This window comes from Salmo salar, chromosome ssa04, assembly GCF_905237065.1.
Source record: "Salmo salar chromosome ssa04, Ssal_v3.1, whole genome shotgun sequence".
Classification (NCBI taxonomy): Eukaryota; Metazoa; Chordata; class Actinopteri; order Salmoniformes; family Salmonidae; genus Salmo; species Salmo salar.
Window position 1 is genome coordinate 65629489 of NC_059445.1, and position 18398 is coordinate 65647886.

An 18398-nucleotide genomic window follows, 5' to 3' on the forward strand; every position below is an offset into this window, starting at 1 on the left:
AGCAAGCAAAGCATGTGAAAGAAGCACGGTGGCTAGGAAAAACTCCCTAGGAAAAACTCCATAGAAAGGCCAAAAACCTAGGAAGAAACCTAGAGAGGAACCAGGCTATGAGGGGTGGCCAGTCTGGCTGTGCAGGGTGGATATTATAACAGAACATAGTCAAGATGTTAAAATGTTAAAATGTTCATAAATGACCAGCATGGTCAAATAATAATAATCATAGTAGTTGTCGAGGGTGCAACAAGCACGTCCGGTGAACAGGTCAGGGTTCCATAGCCGCAGGCAGAACAGTTGAAACTGGAGCAGCAGCACGGCCAGGTGGACTGGGGACAGCAAGGAGTCATCATACCAGGTAGTCCTGAGGCATTGTCCTAGGGCTCAGGTCCTCCGAGAGAAAGACAGAAAGAGAGAAAGAGAGAATTAGAGAGAGCATATTTAAATACACACAGGACACCGGATAAGACAAGAGAAATACTCCAGATGTAACAGACTGACCCTAGCCCCCCGACACATAAACTACTGCAGCATAAATACTGGAGGCTGAGACAGGAGGGATCAGAAGACACTGTGGCCCCATCCGATGATACCCCCGGACAGGGCCAAACAGGCAGGATATAACCCCACCCACTTTGCCAAAGCACAGCCCCCACACCACTAGAGGGATGTCTCCAACCACCAACTTACCGTCCTAAGATAAGGCCGAGTATAGCCCACAACGATCTCCGCCATGGCACAACCCAAGGGGGGGGGCGCCAACCCATATATGGTGATCTACCGAGTGGCTAGGACAGCAAGCCCCATACTATTGTGGAGGACTTAATTCTTCCTGCTGCTGCGGATATGGCTGGGACAATGCTGGGGGAAAAGGCCAAAAAAACTATACAGACAATGACTTCATCAAACAACACTGTTTCACAACACATCAGTGACATGGCAGGAGATGTTTTGAAACATTTACTGCTTCACATACAAGTCAGTGAATTCTATGCGTTACAGCTGGATGAGCCAACAGACGTGGCGAGCCTGGCACAGCTCCCGGTATATGTCCGTTACGTTTATGGGGGGTCAATTAAAAAACATCTCTCTCACATGCACACACACACACACACACTAGGCTACAGTTCTGATATACAATAGTATAGCCTACCACTTATACTATTGAGCAGAGCATAGATCCACCTTGATATGTTCAGGAACGTACGTTTCAGATGATTAGCTAAACTACACACTGCAATGAAAATTCCAACACTGAGCACTAACCTGCTCTGCTCTACGGTGGCAAAACAGGCGGAGAGTCAAAGGTTTATTGACCTCACAATAAGCCAGATTGTAGTTACTTACATTGTGGTGCTGAAACTTGAAACAGCAGCCGCGGCACAATCCATTGGAAACGGACAGCTCATGGTGCTGAAAGTAGGCAAATTCGAGTAGGCATAATTCAATCATTTTCATTTTAATTAGACTTTACTAACAACAAAGAGGGCTTTGTGTTGGAGCCTATTTCTTGCTATTTAAGAAATACAATAAGAGGTAGGCCTACCTGTTTGACAGACAAAATTTGGCTATTTGATGGTCAATTCCTCCACCCAACATGCACTCTTTAAATAGACTACCTCTGTGTCAGTGAAGAGCTGTTAAAGCCAATAATCGAATTGAGGGGGTATGAGAGGCTATGCCATAGGCCTACGTTTTATTTAAGAAAATAGCAAAAAGGAGAGGCCTACCCCTTTTATCTTAAGATTTTGAAGAAAATAAAATGGATCTGATTATATTAAGTGATCTATAACAGCGCTTTGGTCCACAATGCTTTATGCTAGAAACAAGCTGTCAAGTACCCAGGAAAGACGTGACTCTGATGCATATGGGGATATCCTTGTTTTGTTTCCTTGACATTCAGAGGCTGACTTTGCTTGGGAACTAATCTAATTCTGTCACAATCAATTGATTAAGCTATTCACTTTCTGCACAATAGAAGATGTTTAATATATATTTAAAAAATATATATATATAAATATACTGAACAATAATATAAATGCAACATCCAACAATTCCAACGGTTTTACAGAGTTACAGTTCATATAAGGAAATCAGTCAATTAAAATAAATGAATTAGGCCCTAATCAATGGATTTCACATGAGTGGGCAGGGGCGCAGCCATGCGTGGGCCTGGGAGGCCATAGGCCCACCCACTGGGGAGCCAGGCCCAGCCAATCAGAATAAATGGGTGGCTGGTCTCAGGTGAAGAAGCCCGCAGGTGAAGAAGCCGGATGTGGAGGTCGTGGGCTGGGTGGTTACACGTGGTCTGTTTAAACAGCATGGGACCACGCAGCCATCATACTGCTCAGGAAGGAGACGTGTTCTGACTCCTAGAGATGAACGTACTTTGGTGCGAAAAGTGCAAATCAGTCCCACAACAACAGCAAAGGACCTTGTGAAGATGCTGGAGGAAACAGGTACAAAAGTATCTATATCCACAGTAAAACGAGTCCTATATCGACATAACCTGAAAGGCCGCTCAGCAAGGAAGCCACTGCTCCAAAACCACCATAAAAAAGACAGACTACACATGGGGACAAAGATCGTACTTTTTGGAGAAATGTCTGGTCTGATGAAACAAAAATAGAACTGCTTGGCCATAATGACCATCATTATGTTTGGAGAAAAAAGGGGGAGTCTTGCAAGCCGAAGAACACCATCCCAACCGTGAAGCACATGGGGTGGCAGCATCATGTTGTAGGGGTGTTTTGCTGCAGGAGGGACTGGTGCACTTCACAAAATAGATGGCATCATGAGGCAAGAATATGATGTGGATATACTGAAGAAACATCTCAAGACATCAGTCAGGAAGTTAAAGCTTGGTCGCAAATGGGTCTTCCAAATGGACAATGACCCCAAGTATACTTCCAAAGTTGTGGGGAAATAGCTTAAGGACAACAAAGTCAAGGTATTGGAGTGTCCATCACAAAGCCCTGACCTCAATCCTATAGAAAATGTGTGGGCAGAACTGAAAAAGTGTGTGCGAGCAAGGAGGCTTACAAACCTGACTCAGTTACACCAGCTCTGTCAGGAGGAATGGGCCAAAATTCACCCAACTTCTTGTGGGAAGCTTGTGGAAGGCTACCCTAAACGTTTGACCCAAGTTAAACAATTTAAAGGCAATGCTACCAAATACTAATTGAGTGTATGTAAACCTCTGACTCACTGGGAATGTGATGAAAAAAATAAAAGCTGAAATAAATCGTTCTCTCTACTATTATTCTGACATTTCACATTCTTAAAATAAAGTGGTGATCCTAACAGACCAAAGACAGGAAATTTTTACTGGGATTAAATGTCAGGAATTGTGAAAAACTGAGTTTAAATGTATTTGGCTAATGTGTATGTAAACTTCCGACTTCAACTGTACACACTACCGTTCAAAAGTTTGGGGTCACTTAGAGACTTCCTTGTTTATGAAAGAAAAGCACATTTTTTGTCCATTAAAATAACATCAAATTGATCAGAAATGCAGTGTAGACATTGTTAATGTTGTAAATTACTATTGTAGCTGGAAATTTATGATTTTTGATGGAATATCTACATTGGCTACAGACAGGGGCGGAAATCCCGGGGAGGACGGGGGGGACACGACCCCCCCATCCTGGGAAAAATATGATTTGTCCCCCCCAATATATCACTGAAACATAACTATGTAATTTAAATAATATCAATAATACGCAATGAAAGCAATTGTGCTGATTATAGACACTTAATAGTGCGTTTTTAAGTTTCAAAAGATTGCGACCCCCACACAATGGTTTGATCCACTGCCAGTTCCTTAGCTTGCTAGGTAACGTAGAGGTCGTATCTACTGTCTGAAAGGCACTCAATGCACGTAACTGACGTGAGGTTAATCCAGTCAATCGCGCACACACGCTAGCTGAATATGCAGAGCTAGCGCGCAAATATTAACTATTAAGCTAGCTAGTACCTATTCCATTTATGTGGCGTCGTCAAAGATGGAATCTTTGCTATCGTCAATTTATTCCAAGATCAGCATGCATGTAAGTTAGTGCTTCAAAGTCCCTGTGATAAGGTTAGCGATAAACTGAACAGAACTACACTCTCTTCTACCATTGTCTTAAATATATTTAATGGTCTCGTTGCAAAAGCTAAATTGTCGCAAGGGAACTTTTATTTATATATTTTATTTCACCTTTATTTAACCCGGGTAGCAAAGATTATAGCAAACACCACTGAATTGGTGCTCGCAAGCTTTGCAAATTCAGCTATTGTTAGAAGCCAGCCAATATGAAACAAACGATTAAAATTACAAAAGGTTGCAGCATATGTTGTGTAAATGGTGAACTCATACAGCTGTCAACTCTTGTCACTGCAATCCGTTTCACATTTGCTAGCTACCTTTTAGATCGAAGCCCATATAGAATGATAGAAGATAAGATGATAGAAGCCCATCTCCTACTGTAAATAACCTACATACTGTGTGTGTGTAGCCAACCAGGTAGAAAAATGGCAGAAAAATGGCAGAAAAAAGACGGACATCAGAGTATTTTTCAGTACACCAAAACGCAAAGTAAGAACCCTAGTAGCCTAATATCTCAAAGACTAGTTGATAAAATGTTCATAAGAAAGAAATGAAATTCTAATGGAAATGTTTCACAATGATGTCATTAGGCAGAGCAGGCAACAGATGGCACACAGACAGCAGAGTTGGGGACAGATATGCAGGGACAGACTGGCAGAGACAGGGAGTCTCAGGTAAGTTTGTTGAGTCTTTGTTTGGCAACATTATGAAAGGTTCTCAATTTTTTTTACTTGTAAAATAGGAACAGAATTGGAAAATGCCATGGATACCCCCACTCTCAACTTAAACTGGTGACTGAACTAAGATTTGTTAAAGGCAATGGTATTGCTGTTGTGATTCGTTGTGTAGTTTTGGGTACCGGTAGTTAGGAGTACGGCATATATATTTACCCTATTAAACGTAGGCTATGTGTTACAGCACTACTTTTGGTGTCCCCCTCAGGAATTGCTCTTGAGAAAATTTAATGTAATTGTCCCCTCCAAAGTTGATATCAGATTTTCGCCCCTGGCTACAGAGGCCCATTATCAGCAACCATCACTCCTGTGTTCTAATGGGACGTTGTGTTAGCTAATCCAAGTTTATAATTTTAAAAGGCTAATTGATCATTAGAAAACCCTTTTTCAATTATGTTAGCACAGCTAATGATGGCTATTCCATGCGAGAAATTGCCAAGGAACCAAAGATCACGTACAATGCTGTGTACTACTCCCTTCACTGTATTTCTGATCAATTTGAAGTTATTTTAATGGACAAAAAATGTTATTTTCTTCAAAAACAAGGACATTTCTAAGTGACCCCAAACTTTTGAACGGTAGTGTATATATTTAAAAATGTTTAAACCCAGACAGCTTTTAGGGAAACACCTGTGACCTCTCGTTGGGTTAACCCACGGAAGAAGTGTAGCCAGCAGTTAAAGCTTAATTTCTTTCTGCATTGGTACTTTGTCTGGTGTAGAATGGTAGGCATAACTTTTGAAAGTACTATGCTCAGATTCCTATTATATGCAAAGGGGACAGTTTAGTTGCAAAGATGAACACATCTCTCTGTCCATTCTTAGCCTGAAATGTCGGGCATTTGTGTGGAATTTAAAAAAGATTCCAGCTTATATGTAAAATGACGTAGAATGGCATGAAATGTTTATAAAATGCTTTTTATTTACTCGAATCTGAAAATGTGATAGATTAATGTAATGCTTTCACTATAAAGGAAATCTTTCCACTCCTACTCTTGTTCAAGGTGGTCTGCGAACCCACAACCTTCTGGCCCGCAGCCCTGTGCGCTATCAAATTACCCGCATTACCATGTCATGCTTCCAACACCAGGAATCGTTTCTAACACTGCAGAAGGCTCTTGTCGGTCCAAGACGTGAGAGTAAATGGTAGACATGTTCTCTGCTATCCACTTTGTTTAAATTGTTATTTGGGGTATATAGGAGGGTCACTTTTTTTCAAGCTTTCATGGAGAGTTTAGCAAAAATATATTTTGCTGGAGGTAGTGTAATCCATTTTCATTTCTGAGAGGTCCGATTTTCTCCATGTAAACCTTACAATAAATAACGTTTACTCCCTTAGGCAACCCGATTGACCTATTCATTGTGGTGGTTATTGTCATTATAACGCAGACTAAGATATAGTTTAAAGGACATATACAGCCTAGCCTATAGATGTATCTCTACAAATCACTTGCTTGATCATCCACTGGGGTATTAAAAATAGCGGGAGTAGGGATGCTGCGCGGATGGCTCACATGGTTTAATAACCTGCGCAGGGGAGAACTGCAGACTTGGCTGTACGCGAGGCACACACTCGAATCAAGGAGTGATTTCACCTGATTCCGCGGTGCTGGCTGGTTGGTGGATTTAGTTTATGTACTTGATAAATAAGGATACAAAACTGATTTCAGAGCATACTTGTTTCTAGAGTCACTGCAGTGTTGTGCTGTATCGGGAGAACTACCCAAGTGGAGACTTTGCTGATGCATCTTTGTGCGAGCATCCATCTCTTGGCGATTACAAATAACATACACAAAGCTGGGGATACGGTCTACATCAGCTTTCAGAAAACACACATCGCTTTTTTCCTCTGAAGCTTGTTGTAGCTGGAAATCTCTTGGAGATAGGCTACTAGAGGCACAGATATAGCTTACTTTTTGATATTCTCACCTTATAGTTGAGACAAGCAAATAGAGGTCGACCTCCAACCACAACAGCATTTCGAGTGGAGTTGAATTTCTGTGGGCATCACAATTTCGCACGGAGCAAGGAGTATTTGACATTCAAGTTTCCGTGGAAGTTGCGCACTGACGGAAAAATGGGCATTTGTGGTTATTTTGTGGCGCCTTGGAAATGCCTTGTTGTCATCGGTGTAAGACTGTTATTCCTTGTACCTGCAGGAGTGCCAGCGAGGAGCGGGGATTCTTTTTCTAAGGACAACATCACTGTCAGACAAGGGGACAGTGCCGTCTTAAAGTAAGTCATTTAATTTGTACCTTATTTCAATGCTTTCAAAGTCATTGGTTCGGCGAATCATGCCATATTGCGTGCTGGAGGACTATAATAGTCGAAAACACGTGCCAATTTTGGGGGGGAATTCATTACATGTGTTCTTAATATCCACAAATATCCTTCGCAAGCATGATGTGCAATATGTTATTATTTATAATATATAATTAACTCTAACTGCGTCATTCTTTCATAATCTCAAGCAAGCACTATAGCATGCAACACGCGGATTTACCTCTATTTTTGTCGTTCCATGTTATAGATAAGGTTAATGTCATTTTAATATTTTTAAGGATGCTGTGCTGTGGGCATAGATACTGATATCGATGTGTGGGTAGGGGGTGGGATGGGGTCGTCAGCTGATCATAATGCAATATTATAATATATTAACTGTTGTGGAATTGTTGTGCAAACATTTTGATTATCCAGTAACAGAATAGAAGACATTAGATTATTCCATTATTTGTAACCAATCATGTCTGCAACCCATACAAAATGTATACAGCTCTCTCTGTCAGTGAGTGAGAGCGATAGAGATGTGATCAAATCCTATCTGAATCTCCCAATTCATGAAAGACATAAGCGAAGGGGGCAGAGCTGACAAAGTGTGTATTCATGCCTTGGGTGACTGAAGGAAAAGTGGATCTTATGTCACATTCCAGCCTGGTTTTGCTAAGAGCCTGGCACCATACAAAGTAGGAGCCATTCTGGAGAAAGAGAGCGTTGCCTGTGGTGGCCACTCCTGGACACATACTGGAGTCTTGGAGAGCCATCCTTGAGAGAACTTCATTTTGACCATAAAACAAAGCTGGCAACCTTAAATGGTGTTAATCGGCAGGCCAGGGATGATTAGCTGGCCAGTAGGGTATGAGGGCCAGGTTGGGAACTGGGGTTAAGACCTGTACTCTTGAGAGGTACCATGAGTAACCACAGATTGATTACATCTGCATTAAAATGCTACTCTTTGAGTTTGTTAAATGCCATTGACACTTGTATTGGAACCGGGTGATATGGTCAGATGAGATGAAAATAGAGCTCTTTGGCCACGCACACCAGTGATGTGTTCGGCCTTGAAAGAAGGATGCATATGCAGAAAAGAACCTCATACCTACTGTAAAATATGGTGGTGGTGGATCTTTGATGTTATGGGGCTGTTTTGCTTCCACTTATCCTGGGGCCCTTGTTAAGGTCAACATCATCATGAACTCTACCAAGTACCAGGATATTTTAGCTAAAAACCTGGTTGCCTCTGCCAGGAGGCTGAAACTTGGCCACAAGTGGATCTTCCAGCAAGACAATGACCCCAAGCATACAACAAAATCCACAAATAAATGGTTAATTAGCAGCAAAATCAACATTTTGTGATGGCCATCTCAGTCCCCGGACCCCATTGAAAACCTGTGGTTTGAATTGAAGAAGGCAGTACATAAGCACATACCTAAGGATATCAAGAATATCAGATCCCTCCCAATGTGTTTTCCAATCTCATAAAACATTATAGAAAATGTTTTATGAGAAAATATTATTGAAAAAGGCTAAGTGCTGTTATCCTCACAAGAGGTTAGTTAAGTGATGTTATCCTCACAAGGGGTGAGTATTGAAAACAGGGGTGCCAATCATGTTCACCACTATCTTTTTTAGATTATTATTGTTGACCAAAATATTTTTCTGAGCAATTGTATTAGTCGCCTATACAAAAATATAATTTTCCCATTTTTGAAGCATTCAATATAGCTAGCGCAGTATTTGTATTATTTATGTTATACAGTCTTTATCAAGGGTGCCAATCATTTTAGGTTGCCAGCTTTGTTTTATGGTCAAAATGAAGTTCTCTCAAGGATGGCTCTCCAAGACTCCAGTATGTGTCCAGGAGTGGCCACCACAGGCAACGCTCTCTTTCTCCAGAATGGCTCCTACTTTGTATGGTGCCAGGCTCTTAGCAAAACCAGGCTGGAATGTGACATAAGATCCACTTTTCCTTCAGTCACCCAAGGCATGAATACACACTTTGTCAGCTCTGCCCCCTTCGCTTATGTCTTTCATGAATTGGGAGATTCAGATAGGATTTGATCACATCTCTATTGCTCTCACTCACTGACAGAGAGAGCTGTATACATTTTGTATGGGTTCCAGACATGATTGGTTACAAATAATGGAATAATCTAATGTCTTCTATTCTGTTACTGGATAATGAAAATGTTTGCACCACAATACCACAACAGTTAATATAATATTGCATTATGATCAGATGACGACCCCATCCCACCCCCTACCCACACATCGATATCAGTATCTAAGCCCACAGCATTCTTAAAAAGATTACAATTACATTAACTGAATCAATAACATGGAACAAATGATTTTGGAAGGAGATGTTTCAAGAGCAGATGTCCACATACTTTTGGTCATGTAGAGTATGTAGAGTATATATTTTAAATATTCTTTACTGCAACCGCCAACCACAGTAGGACTCAGGAGCCTGCTCTCAATGAGTGTAGACAGCCTGCTGCTGCCTGTTGCCACTCTGCTAATCATCAGATGAGGAGAGGAAGTAACTGAGGGGCCCTGGCTTAATTGGGTAGCTGGTTAATAAAATAAATTGCATAATAAATACATGTGACTGGTCAACTATGTGAGTCAGGGGCTGGCCCCAAGCCCGTAGAGGGCCCATGAGGCAAAAAACATAAATATAGAAATTATATACATATTTTTATTATTATAATTTTTTATCCAATCACAGGAGCAGGCTCTCAATGTTCAAAATACACCAGGCAGCATAATTTAGCCACAGAGAATCAATATAAAAAAATAACTGTGGATTAGGTTTTATCACAAGCATATACAGGTATCTGCCAAAATAAAGGAAACACCAACATAAAGTATTTTAAAAAGGTGTTGGGCCACCATGAGCTGCAAGATCAGCTTCAATGCACCTTGGCATAGATTCTACAAGTGTACCCAAACCATGCCAGGAAAATGCACCCACACCACAACATACAATTGTCATGACTTGCCATCCTGGATGGAGATCAAAGGTGCCGGCTAACCAAAGGTTTCAAGACGCCCTCTCCTGGGGGAGTTGGCCAGTTTTATGACGGTCGTAAATACCTTGCAGGAACTATCTCTCCTTGACCATGCAGTATTGAGGGGAAAGAACCCTTTTGTTACAAGGAGATTCCTCCTGCCAAAACTACAACATCCTAAAAAGGATAATGGAACAATATTTCCAACACAAAGAATGTGGGAAATGGTCGGGAGGGACTTAAAGAACTATTATGTCAGATAATTTATTGTTTGGTGATATCGGCAGGTAGCCTAGGGGGCGGCAGGTAGCCTAGTGCATTGGGCCAGTAACCGAAAGGTTGCTGGATTGAATCCCCGAGCTGACAAGGTAAAAATATGTAATTCTGCCCCTGAACAAGGCAGTTAACCCACTGCTCCCTGGTAGGCCGTTATTGTAAGTTATAATTTGTTCTTAACTGACTTGCCAAGTTAAATAAATGTTAAAATGAAAAAATATCATTAAAGACATAACGGAAACATTGGAACTTTAAGAGCTTTCACAATATTTGTCAGTTACATCTAAGTGTTGTAAAATGTATATGATTAAATATACAACTATTTGTGAGAAGATTAAATGTGATTTTAGCATTCTAAATGCAATTGTTTTTCATGTAAAGTTTTACCCAGTCAGTAACCACGCCCACGTGAGCACAGACATTATGCCAAAAGGATGAAACACCACTTTTTCCCAGAGTGTTTATAAAAGGACTCCTAACGAAATGTACATTAGACCAGACAGCGTGGAGCGGTGGCTACACGGCTGGCAAATTGACTGTTGTACTCATGGGTACACTAGCAATGGATGTCAGTCCTGATCTGAATGGGAAGTGCCATCTATGGATTATATTTCTATGTTTGGTTGCGGCTGTCGTTTTGCCTTTTGCAGATTTCAAAATATAATTGCTGGAAAAACGAACGTTTTGGAAAGCAAATGTCTTCTGCTGAAAGGAGAAGACTAATCTGTCTGTAGAACCAACATTTTTTGCTAACAGCAGCACTGTATTTCAAAGTAACTTATCTATTCCCATGACGAGCGCACCGGTCATCACCGTGAGTAAACTATGGCTTCAACTTCTTCATTAAATGAGTCAGTGTGCCACTGGAAATTGTATTTAGTACCCTACTGTCGGCTATGATATACACTGAACAAAAATCTAAACGCAACATGGACAGTGTTAGTCCCATGTTTCATGAGCTGAAATAAAACATCCCAGATATTTTCAATACACACAAAAATCTTATTTCTGTAAAATGTTGTGCACAAATTTGTTTACATCCCTGTTAGTGAGCATTTCTCCTTTTCCAAGACAATCCATCTACCTGACAGGTGTGACATATCAAGAAGATGATTAAACAACATGATCATTGCGCAGGTGCACCTTGTGCTGGGGACAATGAAATGCCACTCTAAAATGTTCAGTTTTGTCACACAACACAATGCCACAGATGTGCAGTTGGCATGCTGACTGCAGGAAAGTCCACCAGAGCTATTATCAGAGAATTTAATGTTAATTTCTCTACCATAAGCCGTCTCAAACATCGTTTTAGAGAATTTGGCACTACGTCCAACCGGCCTCACAACCGCAGACCACATGTAACCATGCCTGCCCAGGATATCCACATCCGGCTTCTGCACCTGCAGGATCGTCTGAGACCCGAAGAATATCTGCACAAACTGTCAGAAACCGTCTCAGGGAAGCTCATCTGCATGCTCGTCATCCTCACCAGGGTCTTGACCTGACCACAGTTGGGTGTCGTAACCGACTTCAGTGGGCAAATGCTCACCTTCAATGGCCATTGGCATGCTGGAGAATTGTGCTCTTCACGGATGAATCCGATTTCAACTGTACTGTATGGCATTGTGTGGGCGAGCAGTTTTCTGATGTCAATGTTGTGAACAGAGTGCCCCATGGTGGTGGTAGGGTTATGGTATGGGCAGGCATAAGCTACGGACAACTAACACAATTGCATTTTATCGATTGCACTTTGAATGCACAGAGATACAGTGATGAGATCTTGAGGCCCATTGTCGTGCCATTCATCCGCCACCATCACCTCATGTTTCAGCATAATAATGCATGGCCCCATGTAGCAAGGATCTTTACACAATTCCTGGAGCTGAAAATGTTCGTTCTTCCGTGGCCTGCATACTCACCAGACATGTCACCCGTTGAGCTTTTTTGGGATGCTCTGGATCGACGTGTACGACAGCGTGTTCAAGTTCCTACCAATATCCAGCAACTTCGCTCAGCCATTGAAGAGGAATGGAACAACATTCCACAGGCCACAATCAACAGCCTGATCAACTCTATGTGAAGGAGATGTGTCGTGCTGCATGGGGAAAATGGTGGTCACACCAGGGACTGAATGGATTTCTGATCCACACAGCTACTTTCTTTTTTTAAGATATCTGTGACCAACAGAAGCATATCTGTATTCCCAGTCATGTGAAATCCATAGATTAGGGCCTAGTTAATGTATTTCAATTGACTGATTTCCTTATATGAACTGTAACTGAATAAAATCGTTGAAATTGTTGCATGTTGCGTGTATATTTTTGTTCAGTGTATATACTGTGTGTGTGTGTATATACACACACACACACACACACACACACAGTTGAAGTCGGAAGTTAACATACACCTTAGCCAAATACATTTAAACTAAATTTCACAATTCCTGACTTTTAATCCTAGTAAAAATTCCCTGTGGTAGGTCAGTTAGGATCACCACTTTATTTTAAGAATGTGAATTGTCAGAATAATAGAAGAGAGAACGATTTATTTCAGCTTTTATTTCTTTCATCACATTCCCAGTGGGTCAGAATTTTACATACACTCAATTAGTACTTGGTAGCACTGCCTTTAAATTGTTTAATTTGGGTCAAACGTTTCTGGTAGCCTTCCACAAGCTTCCCACAATAAGTTGGGTGAATTTTGGCCCATTCCTCCTGACAGAGCTGGTGTAACTGAGTCAGGTTTGTATATGTCTACTTGCTCGCACACGCTTTTTCAGTTCTACCCACACATTTTCTATAGGATTGAGGTCAGGGTTTTGTGATGGCCACTCCAATACCTTGACTTTGTTGTCCTTAAGCCATTTTGCCACAAATTTGGAAGTATGCTTGGGGTCATTGTCTATTTGAAAGACCCATTTTAATGACCAAGCTTTAACTTCCTGACTGATGTCTTGAGATGTTGCTTCAATATATCCACATAATTTTCCTACCTCATGATGCTATCTATTTTGTGAAGTGCACCAGTCCCTCCTGCAGCAAAGCACCCCCACAACATGATGCTGCCACCCCCGTGCTTCACCGTTGGGATGGTGTTCTTCGGCTTGCAAGCCTCCCCCTTTCTCCCTCCAAACATAACAATGGTCATTATGGCCAAGCAGTTCTATTTTTGTTTCATCAGACCAGAGGCCATTTCTCCAGAAAGTACAATCTTTGTCCCCATGTGCAGTTGCAAACCGTAGTCTGTCTTTTTTATGGCGGTTTTGGAGCAGTGGCTTCTTCCTTGCTGAGAGGCCTTTCAAGTTATTTGGAAATAGGACTCGTTTTACTGTGGATATAGATATTTTTATACCTGTTTCCTCCAGCATCTTCACAAGGTCCTTTGCTGTTGTTGTGGGATTGATTTGCACTTTTCGCACCAAAGTACATTCATCTCTAGGAGACAGAACACGTCTCCTTCCTGAGCGGTATGAGAGCTGCGTGGTCCCATGGTGTTTATACTTGCGTACTATTGTTTGTACAGATGAATGTGGTACCTTCAGGCGTTTGTAAATTTTTCCCAAGGATGAACCAGACTTGTGGAGGTCTACAATTTTTTTTAGTTGAGGTCTTGCCTGATTTCTTTTGATTTTCGCATGATGTCAAGCAAAGAGGCACTGAGTTTGAAGGTAGGCCTTTATGTACATCCACGGGTACTCCTCCAATTGACTCAAACTATGTCAATTAGACTATCAGAAGCTTCTAAAGCCATGACATAATTTTCAGGACTTTTCCAAGCTGTTTAAGGCACTGTCAACTTAGTGTATGTAATCTTCTGACCCACTGGAATTGTGATTCAGTGAAATAATCATTCTGTAAACAATCGTTGTAAAAATTACTTCTGTCATGCACAAAGTAGATGTCCTAACCGACTTGCCAAAACTATAGTTTGTTAACAAGAAATTTGTGGAGTGGTTGAAAAATGAGTTTTAATGACTCCAACCTAAGTGTATGTGAACTTCCGACTTCAACTGCAGGTTTCCTCACGGACATAACAGCAAAACTGAACGAGCTCAACTATGAGCTTCAGGGAAAAGACAAAGACGTGGCACACATGACCAGCGCTGTCAATGCCTTTAAGGCCAAGGTGGATGTGTGGGCCTCAGCTGAGGAATGGAAGGCTGGTGTACTTTCCAAACCTGGAGAAAATGTCGCAAAACATTGGAAACAAAGATGCTTTTCTCCCACAAGAATTCTGTGCCCACCTGGAGAAACTGGCATCCAAATTCAACAGGCGCTTTCAGGAGTTAAATGACATAGGGGAGGTTGTTGCATTTATCTCAAACCCTTTCCTCCCCATTGAGATTGATGTGTCCGCCAGATTCCAGCAAGTATTTGCTTTACCAATCAGAGTTGACATGGACATAATTGAAATGCAAAATGACATCGAGTTGAAAGCAAGATCAAGAGAAAGTGACTTTTGGGGTAAGCACTGAAAAGTTTCCCCTCCTTTCATCCTGCGCACTTAAGGTGAAGGCCTACTTTGGATCAACATATCTCTGTGAGATTGCCTTTTCACAGATGAAAATAATCAAGTCAAAGAACAAGTCTATTAGTTAGACAAGACATCTCACAGACAGTGTCAGACTTGCTGTATCAAACTATGAGCCAGACTACAGAGCGCTTGCTGATGGTGTGCAATCACAGCCGTCACATTGAATGTGTGTGGGGAGGGGATCTCATCTCATCCTCAGAGTGAGTGAGTATTGCCAGTTTGAAATCTGTTGTAGGCTTCATTGTTTACAAAAGGATATGATATGTGTTGTAAACTCAGCAAAAAAAGAAACGTCCCTTTTTCAGGACCCTGTCTTTTAAAGATAATTCGTAAAAATCCAAATAACTTCACAGATCTTCATTGTAAAGGGTTTTAATACTGTTTCCTATGCTTGTTCAATGAACCTTAAATAATTAATGAACATGCACCAGTGGAATGGTTGTTAAGACACTAACAGCTTACAGACGGTAGGCAATTAAGGTCACAGTTGTGAAAACTTAGGACACTAAAGAGGCCTTTCTACTGACTCTGAAAAACACCAAAAGAAAGATGCCCAGGGTCCCTGCTCATCTGCGTGAACGTGCCTTAGGCATGCTGCAAGGAAGCATGAGGACTGCAGATGTGGCCAGGGCAATAAATTGCAATGTCAGTACTGTGATACACCTAAGACAGCGCTACAGGGAGACACAACGGACAGCTGATCGTCCTCGCAGTGGCAGACCACGTGTAACAACACCTGCACAGGATTGGTACATCCGAATATCACACCTGCGGGACAGGTACAGGATGGCAACAACAACTGCCCGAGTTACACCAGGAATGCACAATCCCTCCATCAGTGCTCAGACTGTCCACAATAGGCTGAGAGAGGCTGGACTGGGGGCTTGTAGGCCTGTTGTAATGCAGGTACTCACCAGACATCACCGGCAACAACGTCGCCTATGGGCACAAACCCACCGTCGCTGGACCAGACAGGACTGGCAAAAAGTGCTCTTCACTGACGAGTCACGGTTTTGTCTCACCAGGGGTGATGGTCGGATTTGCGTTTATCGTCAAAGGAATGAGCGTTACACCGAGGCCTATACTTCGGAGATTGAGGGTCTATCATGGTCTGGGGCGATGTGTTACAGCATCATCGGACTGAGCTTGTTGTCATTGCAGGCAATCTCAACGCTGTGCATTACAGGGAAGACATCCTCCTGCCTCATGTGGTACCATTCCTGCAGGCTCATCCTGACATGACGCTCCAGCATGACAATGCCACCAGCCATACTGGTCGTTCTGTGCGTGATTTCCTGCAAGACAGGAATGTCAGTGTTCTGCCATGGCCAGCGAAGAGCCCAGATCTCAATCCCATTGAGCACGTCTGGGACCTGTTGGATCGGAGGGTGAGGGCTAGGGCCATTCACCCCAGAAATGTCCGGGAACTTGCAGGTGCCTTGGTGGAAAAGTGGGGTAACATCTCACAGCAAGAACTGGCAAATCTGGTGCAGTCCGTGAGGTGGAGATGCAGTGTAGTACTTAATGCAGCTGGTGGCCACGCCAGATACTGATTGTTACTTTTGATTTTAACCACCTTTGTTCAGGGACACGTTATTCCATTTATGTTAGTCACATGTCTGTGGAACTTGTTCAGTTTATGTCTCAGTTGTTGAATCTTGTTATGTTCATACAAATATTTGCACATGTTGAGTTTTCTGAAAATAAACGCAGTTGACAGTGAGAGGACTTTTCTTTTTTTGCTGAGTTTATGTTGTTCAAAAAGGGAAAGTGAATCAGTTCTGTACATGATTGGCTTAGGCCTGTAATTGACTGATTTGAGGTAATATATAAATGGTGAATGACTAATAGGCCTGTGGAAATATTGAGAAATGTAATATGACTGTTATAAAATGTTGAATGATAGTTGCACTTCTGATTATACTATTTGTAAGATTAAATTAATACTTATCGTGTGACTGACAGGTAACAAAATAAAGAATGTCAAAGTGGAACTATATTGTGGCCTTGTTTTTTTGTCAATTTTTGCAAGTGGTAGATCTTGGTTTACATTTGGACTTGAGATGTGATCTTATGCTTGAAAAGGTTGGTGACCACTGCCCTAGAGTCATACTCAGATTGCCATTACTTAAAGATCTAAAACATAATAGCCATTTGAAAAGGCTGAAGACATGAAGTCAAATGTGTCTGCCTAGGAAAAGGGCAAAGTAATGCTAGCAATATATGTATATTCTAACTTTGGCTACCACATGTTTCAGGAAATAGTACAGAGGCTCAGCTTCCGATAAGAGTGCACTTTAACCACTGTCACCAGCAAAGAAAATTGCAACCTTGAGGAAATGTGGCCTTTTAGAAATTTGTCAGCCATACTCACAACAAGTGTCTTTGCTGTTGCTGGTGTCCTCTGTCACCCATAACCAGTGGCAAAGACCTGCATGAACACAAAAGCAAAGAGACACACAAAAAAAGTTTTATTTTTAGCTAAACTGCACAGAAAAATCACAAGTATCAATCAGTGGAGGCTGCTGAGGGGAGGACGGCTAATAATAATATCTGGAACGGAGTAAATGGTATGGCATCAAACACATGGAAACCATGTGTTTGATGTATTTGATACCATTCTCCCAATTAAGGTGCCACCAACCTCCTGCGGTATCGGTGATACATGTATTGGAATTACCAACAAAACCAAGGAGTGCACAAGAAAATAGTATTTGATTTCAATGTTTGTGCTAATACGCCTTGTTCGACTTCCTGTCTGTGGCAGCATGGCGCCCGTATTGCGAGGCTGATTAGCTAGGACAAACAGGTGTTTGTAATCCTTGTCTGATTTTGTTCTGGGGAGGCGGGTAGCATCTAACTGGATTCATTACTTTCTTTTGCACTGCTTGGTGTAAAAGGATGGCGATTTAGTAAGAACTGTCTACCGATTAGACATACCTTCTGGCGTGGAAAAAGTGTTGCTTAACTGGTACATGCACAGGTTCAGACTTATGTTTTATTCTAGGTCTGTATTCTGGGCTAACCAGGATATTGCTGCAGCAAAAAGTAAAGTAGGCAACTGCTGCAGGTAATTGTAATCACTGTCCAGCGGCAATAATATATACCAGTAGTTGAAATCTTAGATAGTAATAAAATGGAATCAAATGGTCAGTAGAATTCATCTTGCACAATTCAGAAATTAAAAGCTCACATTTCAATCACATCGGAAATTTTTTCTCCACATGACATTGATGATCTCGTCATGGTTTAGAAACAAAGGACCATTCATTCGACCATTCCTCGAAGAACAAAAAGACAACCAGAGAATCAATGCTTTGTTATATCAAACATTCAACAAGACATTGGGAATTGGAAAGGACCATTCAATAAGACAACTGGAAGCACAGCAGAAAATCGATTATGAACCAAATGCATAGCAATTCAATGGATGAGAAAACCCTTTGAGATGGATGTGAACACTGTGTGGGACAATAACCAT

At 41.6% G+C, this 18398-nt stretch overlaps 1 protein-coding gene and 1 long non-coding RNA gene across 3 annotated transcripts in view; one reads left to right on the forward strand and one right to left on the reverse strand.

Moving 5' to 3' along the window:
- LOC106603663 (opioid-binding protein/cell adhesion molecule) overlaps positions 1 to 18398 on the forward strand; it is a 379546-nt gene that overhangs the window by 174849 nt on the left and 186299 nt on the right. Inside the window, exon 2 of one of the 2 annotated variants that reach the window (XM_014197611.1) lies at positions 6977 to 7052. In XM_014197611.1, coding sequence (XP_014053086.1) covers positions 6977 to 7052 — 76 coding nt within the window. Of the gene's footprint in view, positions 1 to 6340; positions 7053 to 18398 lie in introns of those variants that run through there. The other variant, XM_014197610.2, reaches the window with a different exon arrangement.
- On the reverse strand, positions 816 to 17449 carry LOC123742494 (uncharacterized). The gene is made up of 3 exons (XR_006769662.1): positions 17292 to 17449; positions 1342 to 1407; positions 816 to 855 (listed from the first exon to the last, which is right to left on the reverse strand). It is a non-coding gene; the product is annotated as an uncharacterized lncRNA (long non-coding RNA).